Source organism: Fundulus heteroclitus, chromosome 5 (genome assembly GCF_011125445.2).
Source record: "Fundulus heteroclitus isolate FHET01 chromosome 5, MU-UCD_Fhet_4.1, whole genome shotgun sequence".
NCBI classification, from domain to species: domain Eukaryota; kingdom Metazoa; phylum Chordata; class Actinopteri; order Cyprinodontiformes; family Fundulidae; genus Fundulus; species Fundulus heteroclitus.
Genome location: NC_046365.1, coordinates 40,498,085 through 40,508,600, shown reverse-complemented (window position 1 = coordinate 40,508,600; position 10,516 = coordinate 40,498,085). Strand labels below are relative to the sequence as shown.

The following is a 10,516-nucleotide window of genomic DNA, read 5'->3' as shown; positions in this document are numbered from 1 at the left end:
AAGACCTGTTCAGGTGGAGCTGGTTTTCTGCTTTATGATTCTGGAAGAGGAACCAAAAAGATTAACCCAAGGCCACCTTCAGGCCATTCATCCACCAGGTCTGCTTTCAGTTAGGGAGGAAATTTAATCAGATTCCAACGAAATGTCCTGCAACGCTTCAACTGGTTTTTAATTTCTCCGATATTTCATAAGGCCAATATCAATTATGGACGCATTCATCTTTTTAAACAAATATTTGTAATGATATGCACAGTTGAAAAGCAAGAAATCCTCCACAGATGCTTGCCTTTATGACCCAGCCATTTCATTTTCCCTCAGCTTGACCCAAACTCTATGCTTCCAGCCTTTTTTTTTTTTTTTACTGGAGCTCTTGTTATGTCAGGAGGTGAGAAAGCGGAGAAGAAGCAGGCCGCACCGAGCCAAGAGGACGCCAAGGTGGACGTGTCGCGCCTGGACCTGCGTGTCGGTCGTATAATGACGGCGGAGAAGCATCCGGACGCCGACAGTCTGTACGTGGAGCAGGTTGACGTTGGCGAGGCTGCTCCACGCACTGTGGTCAGCGGACTAGTCAAGCACATACCTCTGGAACAGGTACGCAGCTTTGAAAACTTTACCTGCAGACGTTTTTATCAAGAACTTTGTCCACTAATTGATGACAAATGGACGGGCAGAGCTCAACATGAATGACAGATGTCGAAACTTCCCTTTTCCTCACCTGCATTACTGCATAAATATTCTAAGACTGGCTAAGTGAGGACGCGTGGTTCAGATTACTCACGTCTGTGTTGCCCTCAATCAAAGCTGCACGGTACTCTGATGTAAACGAGATGACAGACGAACCTTTATTCAGTTTCTACAGTGGAATCTTCTTACAAGAGATGTTCAATAATAACTTGACTCCGCCAGATAGATTTGCTCCGCATATCCATCTGGAAACCTTCTGTTGAAGTAATTTTGGGAAGGGGAGAAAATACTGGTTAGCTGATTGGCCTATGTTGGTGATAGACGGGCCAAATGAACCAATCAGATCAACGAAGCATATGACGTACTAACAGCGACGACGAAAACACAACCACAAGCTCTTGCCGAAACCAGTCGGGAGAAGAGCAAAAACATCTTTTCCTCTGAGAAAAGCCTCCAGAGCAGTGTTTTGCTCTTCTTTCAGTGAAGAAATACTCTGTAATTCCGATAAACTTGCTCGATAGCCACGCTAACGCTAGTTTCATCGGCTGAAGCCGCCATGTTCTTTAGACTGAACTGTCGATCTTCTCGTTGCGTCACACCTCAACCCGCCTCAAAGCCAACGCTGATTAGACATTCGTTTGGTGAACGGCTCCAAATTTTCTTTAACGGAGAGTAGCCAGACTGATCTGCGAGTGAAACCTTGAAAGCTCGCGAGATCAGGATGGTCTCACGAGGCTAGATCAATAATGATTGATTATTATTGAACTGAAGCTGGCTGATACTGCCCCAAAATGTTTACAGCTATGGGAAGAAAACTGTGGAGCTTCGGCCACTTTTAGTCTTTCCGCCGGAAACTCCCCCCGAGCCACAAGGAAATTCTCCCCTATAATAAAGGGCAGCTATAATAAATAAAGAATAGCAGCTCTAAACAATTAAAAACATTTACCTGACCGATATTTTTAATACTACAGAAGAGGATTAGGCCCATTCAAAAATAAAAGTCTATTCAATTCTGACTTTTTTTCTGAGAATTCTGACCTTTTTTCTCAGAAATCAGAATCAAGTTTATTGCCAAGTAGATTTGCACCTACAAGGAATTTGTGTTAGTGTTGATGGTGCAGACACTATATATATATATATATATATATATATATATATATATATATATATATATATATATATATATATATATATATATACACACAGAATCTATAGCTATATACACAGTAGACTGTGAGATTCTGAGTAAAAAGTCAGAATTTTAGAGTTTTGTTTAATTTTTTTGAGTGGCCCTAATCCTCTTCCGTATAATACAGCCTTTAGAGTCATAAAGGTAAACATATTAATCAGAATAACGACAAAAATATTAATTAAATATTAAAATAATTATATAGCTGAGTACAGTTGTTTTTGGCTCCAGAATTTAACTTTAGGCTCTGACTATAGATTACCAATTTGTAATTTGTAAAAAATAAGACTAAATCTGAGTCCATGTTGTTTCCTAAACGCTTTATGGAGAACTTTGGCTCCTGCAGGAGGACTCGGTAAGAAAACTCTCCTGCAGTCTGTCACAAAGACAGCTCTTTCCTGTTTCTGTCATTAAACACCAAAGATCACATGAAAAGAAAGGATTTTAGCTCCAACCTGACTCAGTCCCTAAAACATGGCCGCCAGGCCACATCCTGGTTAATACAAAACCCAATGTATGTAACACGTTCTAGCCACAAATCTGAATACGCTGCTTTTATTCTGAAAATGCAACTTTTATGTTACCTGCACCGTCGCCGCTGCTCCACAGCTGGCTCAGGCTAAAAAGAGCAGAGCGCCGACGTCTGAACCAGGTGTGATCTCTGAGTAGAGCTGGGTATCATCTATGATGAGCCGATACAATACGATTCTCCATAAAGCTCAGCTTGATTTTATTTGACTCCTATATCGTTATTTATTACTTTCAAATTAATGCTCAAAGTCATTCAATCAACAAAACCAGCCAAATATTATATTTATGTTAAATTTATTGAACACTGATACATTAACAGGAAAACAAAGTGCATTTGTTTAATGCATTTAACGTATCACAGAAACCAAAAATGTGACCAAACGTCTGATTTTAGGGAAGAAGGAGCTTCTAAAATTCTATCGGCCGTTCCGTAAATTTGTCTCACTTGCTCTTCCTCGCTGTGAACACTAATGGCGCACTGTGATACCGCCCCCTAGGGGTCGGGAGGTATATCAATATTGAAAGCCAGAATATCGATATTAAATCGTTTTTAAAAGCATCAATATTAATCTTTGAATCACTCTGAATCCCTGGATTGGAGAGGATCGTACTGGGAAAACCGTTTTCAGCAATCGTTGTTTAGGTTGGGATGTCTGGTGTGTTCATGCTGTATAAAGATTCATGTGGTGATTTCTCCAATAGTAACGCGTTGTCTAATGAAATGCTCGCGCCTTTTCAGATCTTTGTTTCCCCGTTTGTTTCTCCTGATGCTCCGTCTCCTCAGACACTAACCGTCTGACTCTGTGTCCCCTGCAGATGCAGAACCGGATGGCGGTCCTGCTGTGTAACCTCAAGCCAGCCAAGATGAGAGGCGTGGTGTCCCAGGCCATGGTCATGTGTGCCAGCTCGCCAGACAAAGTGGAAATCTTGGATCCCCCGAGTGGATCCGTCCCTGGGGACAGAGTTGCTGTCCAAGGCTTTCCAGGTGTGCAGGGGGAACGGGGATAAATGGGTAGCAGGAATCTGTTGTGACTCTTTAGTGCCTAAAAATGGTTCCTGCCTTTAGGAAGTGAGCGGTAAAAAGTTGGGTTGGGAGAAATGACATCATGGACATTTGTTTCTCTGAGGGCAGCACAGAACAGGTTTCCTTACCCATCTCAAAGCTGCGGTCGGAGGCCTCCTGGGTTCTGTTTGCTGGGGGCTAAATGTTCTGTGACTGGTGGTCTTAACGACCAATCAGGCCCTCCTGCCTGCGACTGAAACCCGATCGGCTGAGGAAATGAGCGTCCTAATTATTTCTGTTAGCTTTAACCAACGTGGAGGAGTTTAAAAACAACAACACGTCACCGTTAACTTGGCCTCTATTAAGACATGAAGCAGAGCAGAGAAAAGCTAAAGCAAAGACACGTTAGCCGTGTCTCCACCCAATTCTCATCACTTTTAAAATATCCAATATTCCATTTACTGGTTTATAGCGAATAAGCAGGAGACGCACAGCGTAACGTCGTCATACGTCGGTGTTGGTTGGAATAAACAGGAAGTAGAACACGGACCTCAGATCAGTAACAGAGCGAGGCTTTAATGATGTGATTGCTCTGTCTTCTGTAACCCCAGTCGGTCGAGGCAGATGACCGTTCATACTGAGCCCGGTTCTGCTGGAGGTTTTCCTTCCCGCTAATGGGTGGTTTTTCTTTCCACTGTCGCTTCATGCTTGCTCAGTATGAGGGATTGCTGCAAAGCCATGTACAATGCAGACGACTCTCCCTGTGGCTCTACGGTTCCCCAGGAGTGAATGCTGCTTGTCGGGACTTTGAAGCAATCAACTGGTTTCCTTATATAGGACATTTTTGACCAATCTGTATAATATGATTGATTTTGACTTTGCAAAGTGCCTCGAGATGACATGTTTCATGAATTGGCGCTATATAAATAAAATTGAATTGAATTGAATGTGCCGACCTGTTTTCTAGTGTTAGCAGATAACGAGAATATCTGAGAAGACGCCGGCAGCAGAAACAGCTGATCAGTCGTGATGTAAACGTCCGCCACGTCAGACCTGATTTGACAAACATCTTTCCAACTTCCTCTTTAGCAGATTGACTGATTTTTGGAAAACTCAAACACCTCAAGCCAAATTTAGTGAGTTAATTCAAATTTTGCTGTTTCCATCAACCCTTTCTAATGCGATACTTCAAAATGCGCATTAAAATCATCAATTCAGTTTTATTTATATAGCGCCAATTCACAACACACGTCATCTCAAGGCTCTTTCCAAAGTCAGACTCCATCAGATCCTCCAGGTTGGTGAGAAAGTTTCCTCTCTAAGGAAACCCAGCAGGTTGCATCAAGTCTCTCCAAGCAGCATTCACTCCTCCTGAAAGAGCGTAGAGCCACAGTGGACAGTCGTCTGCATTGTTGATGGCTTTGCAGCAATCCCTCATACTGAGCATGCATGAAGCGACAGTGGAGAGGAAAACTCCCCTTTAACAGGGAGGAGAACCTCCAGCAGAACCAGAACCAGGCTCAGTGTGAACGCTCATCTGCCTCCACCCACTGGGGCTTAGAGAAGACAGAGCAGAGACACAGAAAGCACAGAAGCTCACATTGACCCAGGAGTACTTTCTATGTTAGAGAAGACAGAGCAGAGACACAGAAAGCTCAGAAGCTCACATTGACCCAGGAGTACTTTCTATGTTAGAGAAGACAGAGCAGAGACACAGAAAGCACAGAAGCTCACATTGACCCAGGAGTACTTTCTATGTTAGAGAAGACAGAGCAGAGACACAGAAAGCACAGAAGCTCACATTGACCCAGGAGTACTTTCTATGTTAGAGAAGACAGAGCAGAGACACAGAAAGCACAGAAGCTCACATTGACCCAGGAGTACTTTCTATGTTAGAGAAGACAGAGCAGAGACACAGAAAGCACAGAAGCTCACATTGACCCAGGAGTACTTTCTATGTTAGAGAAGACAGAGCAGAGACACAAGATTGATGAAAAATGCGACTGATGACGAGCCAAGTCCAGTTCTGGGAGCTCCTTTTTAAATGCAACAACCCTGAATCCAATTTGTGGCTCGTTAGCGGGCCTCTGCAGAGCCGGATGACTGGATGATGACCATGAGGGAAGTCCTCCCAGTTGTGTTGGAGAAGGGATACGACTAAAGTTACAGGATAACGGACCTTCAGGACTGAACCTGGGATGCAAAAAACTGCCCAGTTTGGAAAAAAATAAAGAGTTCTGTCCACAAATCTTTCCTAGAGAAAGAGCTGACTGCTTTCAGGTTAAACGTATGAAGATCTGATGCTGTGTCCCTTCAGGCTGCTCTTCTTCAACGCGCCAGAGGAGCGTTGCTGTTTCCACCCAAACGCAGAGGAAGCGTCACCTGTAGTTGCTCGGCGACGGCAGATCCCGGCACCGCAGCCATGAGCTGTTCTTCTGGAAACGGTGGCAGGAAAGTTTGCTGGTCCCGTCAGTCTGGCTCATTCTGACTGAAACTAATACTGGCATTCTTTGTGATGACCGTCACAAACGGTGTTAGAAAAACACGTTGAGGTGGAGGGAAAAGAAGAAAAGAAGCGTGTTGGTGCGGTTTTCTTTACCTTTGCTCTGCTTGGCCCTCGTCTGCCATGGTGTGGACTCAGCCGGGTTCAGGAGCGAAACCTGAACGCTTCTCTAGCTCCTCTGGGGGGGGGGGTCTGTTTAGACCCCGCACAGAGTTCTGGATCTGGACCAGGACCGGGCTCGCCTTCCAGACGGACGTGTTTGTGTGCAGCACAAAAAAAAACTGAGCTGAGATCAGAGATGCTGATTCTCATATGAATGATTTAGGAGTTAATATAAAAGGGATTAGATGAACATGTGTCCCCTGGCTTCATTATCCATGTGATGGCATAAGAAGTGCAGCGGCCCCCAGGGGCCTCATTCAATCTTCATCCAGAATATACAGCTTGCTGCTGTGATCCCCCCCCCCCCAGCTAACAGAACCTGTTAGCTTAGCGGCGCTAAAACGCAGCGACACCGGCAGGAGGACAGGCGTGTAAAACCGCAGCTCCTGTGGGACGTTCCCAGTCTGCAGTGGTCAGAATCTGTCGAAGGCGGTCCAGGGAAAGAACGGGGACCGGGTTATGGGTCAGAACAAAGAATGGCCCGATCCACCAGAGCTCCTGCAGCCCCGACAGCTGAAGAAGTGATTCAGATGTTAGAAATAAGCAGAGCTTGCTGCGGCGGCCATGCTTCCTCCTGTCCTCTAGTCCAGGCCGGAGAGAGGCTCGCCTTTCACTTCAGCTTCTTCCTCACCATGACAGGCCGGATCCATTCATCCATCTCCCTCCATCCTACCAGAACCTGTTAACCCAACCTCTTCTCTGGCTTCGGACCAGCGGGGAACTTTCCAGCTTTTTCCAACGTTTTCCGGGTTAAGTCTGTTAAAATACATGAAGGTTTTTTTTTTTTTGTTTTTTTTTTTCTCTCCCCCCAATAAACCTCCTGTGTACAGCTTTTTCCATGGCAGGGTGCTTGCGCAAGTCTTGAAAGTCTTAATAAGTATGGAATTTTGAAACACTGTTTTCCAGACCTTGAAAAGTCTTGAATTTTGTGTGAAAGTCTTAATAAAGTATGGGAAAAAAATGCATGGTAGAATTTTACAGTATGCTCAAAGGCATTGTGAAATGAGAAATAGGAAGGTAGGCTATAAAACTATAATTTTACTAACTGGTCACGTACTGTATTAGCCTAATGGAATCAAACACTTGTTTGATGTGAAATTCATGTACTTGTGATTTTCATGTTTTGAAACGTTTTCATCAGTAAAAGCACAATTTACTGTAAATAATGCATTTGTTCATTGAATACTAGCCTATAAAAATTAACATTTCTAATAAACAGTTTGTACAATCTCAACCAATGAAGTAGGCAGTAGGCACACAAGTATACAAGTACATAAAGTTAAGGTCTTGGGAAAAAAAAAATCAGTTTTAAAAAAGTCTGGAAAAACTCTGGAATTTTAATTTGGAAAAAGAGCAAGCACCCTGCATGGCTGATGTGTAGGTCTATAATTACTCACATTTTCCAAAAGGTGAGCAATTGTATCTACAGTTTTAATCCCTAAAGCAGCTGGGAGCGTCTGCTGGAACCCAGAAATCCACACAAGGACCCAATCAGAACCTCTTTCTAAGCTTCTGCTGCGAATAGTTGTAATAATGTAGGGCTGGACTGCAGCCTCCAGGAATGAAACGTATCTGGATGAGTTTTGACAGCTGCTAAGGGACATCAGAAGCAGACTCATCATGGAACCAGAGCCTCACCTCTCTGCTTCCCTGAGATAAACTCTGGGATTCAGAGCGACTCTGTTTCTAATGTTTTAAATTACTGCTGAGAACAAACAGCCGTCTTACGGGCCGAGGCTCAAATGGAACATGACGGAAAGTCAAACTAAGTGTATTAAAGCTGTGTTCCTGCAGGTTATACCCTTGTCTGGATCCAGCTGTGTGCTTTAGGAGAACCAAGGCTTGTTTTTGTTGTTGTTGGTCAAGCAGCCCTTATTTTTCTTTTTTTTTTTTTCAGGTGAACCAGACAAGGAGCTAAACCCTAAAAAGAAAGTGTGGGAGCAGGTCCAGCCGGACCTGCGCACCGATGACCGCTGCGTCGCCACCTACAAGGGCGCCGCCTTTGAAGTGGCCGGGAAGGGAGTGTGCAAAGCCCAAACCATGAGCAACAGCGGAATCAAATGAAATACCAGAGCTGCCTGCAATAGCTCGGTGTTTACTCTGCGCTCGTCTCCGCTGATGACCGCAGATGGTGATGAATGAGAGGAAATGCTTTAAAGATGTTTAATAAAGCATTTGGATTAGCCGTGGTGTGTTTGTGCGTCCCAAGAATCTGTCCCGTCGCTGTCACCTCCAAACTGCATCCAGTCATGGCCCATAAAGTGTAATCAGGACAGCAGCGTCTGTGCAGAGCGTCTTCCCTCCCATCAGCCTGATTGGCCTTTGATCTGCGGCCTGTAACTCTAAAGGACTTAATAGAAGAGACTGGAGAAACGTCTCTGGGCTATTGGCAGAGATTAGTTACATGGCTCTGCGTTGCATCTCTTCAATTTCCTCTCGTGCCATAATTGTTACAATACTCAGCCACGCTGGGAGGAGAGCGCTTCGTACTGTGATAACAGATGGGGTACGCCTCTCCTTGGTAATAACAGCTTTATAAAGCACTTTTACACTAATTGGAGGATAAAACAATACAATTTAAAGACATAAAAACAGAAACAATATAACTTTTGTTGTAGAGTTCAGGTGTAAAAGTGAACAATTGGATCTTTAGGTTAAACACCACAAACTTCTCACTTTCCAACCTGGGATTCTGACTGACCTTTTTTTTTTTTTTTTTTTTTCTACTTTTGAGAATAAAATGGGACACATAATTAAACTTTATAAATCAAGCTGTGCCAGCAGATACTAAGTCGGCCTTTCTAGTGTTGCGGGCCCAACGTCCTGGAGGTACTGTCCATTCTGCCACTGCACCCCACCCAGGACCCCCTCATGCTGCTACAACAGTAATTAACCAACTAATGTTTAGCTAACTATAGATATGGTGAAACCTTAGCTTGGCTAATTTAGAAACATCCTGCAAATTGGTTGATGGAGCTAAAACTAGACTGTGACAAGGTGTCTGTATTAGAAAATAACCACAGAGCTGTTCTCTGTTCAGGAAGCCGTGCAGCATAAGGACACAGGAATGACGGTTTGAGCTTTATGCTTAACTTTTTTAAGGGAAAAAACCACTGGGAAAAAAAGGCCTTTATGTGTAGGCATGTTTACATCTAATTCCAGTATAAATAAAAAGGCTTTCCTAGCTCAGACACAAGGAGCAGAAATGATACAAATATCTTTGAGTTCTGGCTGTGAAAATCTTCTTTGTATGAAATTAACTGGAGAATTTGTCTTTGGTTTCTTAGAGCTCCCGGCCAGCAGGGGGCCCTAAGGAGCTGTAGAGTCTGCGTTTACGTCAATCTGAACCCAGAACCATTATACCTCCTGAAGCTTTAGGCATGCATTAAACCCTCAGGGAACTATAATGACCCCCTTTAAAGATCTCAACTAGAACCTACAACAACTGTCCACATTTTTAGCATTATTTATAGGGACTTAGCTGGGGGGAAATACGTAAGCCACAATCTCAAGAAAATAAACAACTGTAAAATAAATGCTTGGATCAGCTTGTGATAGTTTAAATTTCCTTGAATGCTTCTTTTACTGAGTATTTTTTTCGCTTGATGCCGTCACTCAGACTGCTGCTGCCCACCTGCAGAAGTTTCTTCTCAACGGTCAGGTAAGCTACTGCCTGCTCAGGAATAGCCCACACAACCCCAGCAGAAAGGGAACAATGTACCTGCTTTAACTACCCCTCTGCAATCCTCCACAAGTTCAACGTCTTATTTGGGTTTACACAACATAGACACTTCCCTAAGTGAGACTAAAACATTCAGTCGCATGAACTGACTTGTTGTTTTTGGGGGTTTCTTCAACCACATGAAGTGTTGCAATACGGCGGAGAGTTTACTGCACAATGTTTAGATCCGGACCGAAAATTCAACTCAGAACTGTTTGGACTCATAAATCCTCCTCATGCCGCCCATACATGATTATTGGATTTCCTTTTTTTGTTTTTGGTGGTTCTGAGCAACCATGATGTATTCGGTCTTTAATTATATAATTTGGAAAGGAAAAAATAAATTTTGACAGCCATGTGTAAAAGTTCAACTTCAGGAAAAACCCAACAACTCTGTGATGTGACAGAACAAAAAAAAACACATAAAAGCATGATTTGGTAACAAAAGCTGAGACAGATTTTATTTATTATTCACTAAATATTGGGGTTGAACCTCCACAGCACTAGAAAATTACATGTATTCAATGATTAATGTGTAATTTCCATTTCTGACATGAAAATGTTCAAAATAAAGCTAAATTCGACATGTAAGAACATCTGGGATAAAAGTTTAAATCTTATTTGGACAATATGAGTTTCCTCTTCATATTGGTGTAAATAAAATGTTTCCTGATTAAGTACAGATCCTTGGATGTGTGTGGGGATCTGTCAGATTGATGAATA

General features: G+C 43.2%; 1 protein-coding gene across 2 annotated transcripts in view; it reads left to right on the top strand.

Moving 5' to 3' along the window:
• The window catches only part of aimp1a (aminoacyl tRNA synthetase complex interacting multifunctional protein 1a), a 21,779-nt gene extending 13,522 nt beyond the window's left edge, over positions 1-8,257 (top strand). For both annotated transcript variants that reach the window (XM_036137597.1, XM_036137596.1), the window contains exons 5-7: positions 383-591; positions 3,221-3,389; positions 7,970-8,257. In XM_036137597.1, coding sequence (XP_035993490.1) covers positions 383-591; positions 3,221-3,389; positions 7,970-8,136 — 545 coding nt within the window. In that variant the 3' untranslated portion in view covers positions 8,137-8,257. The remainder of the gene's footprint in view (positions 1-382; positions 592-3,220; positions 3,390-7,969) is intronic.
• Positions 8,258-10,516: the final 2,259 nt, after the last annotated feature.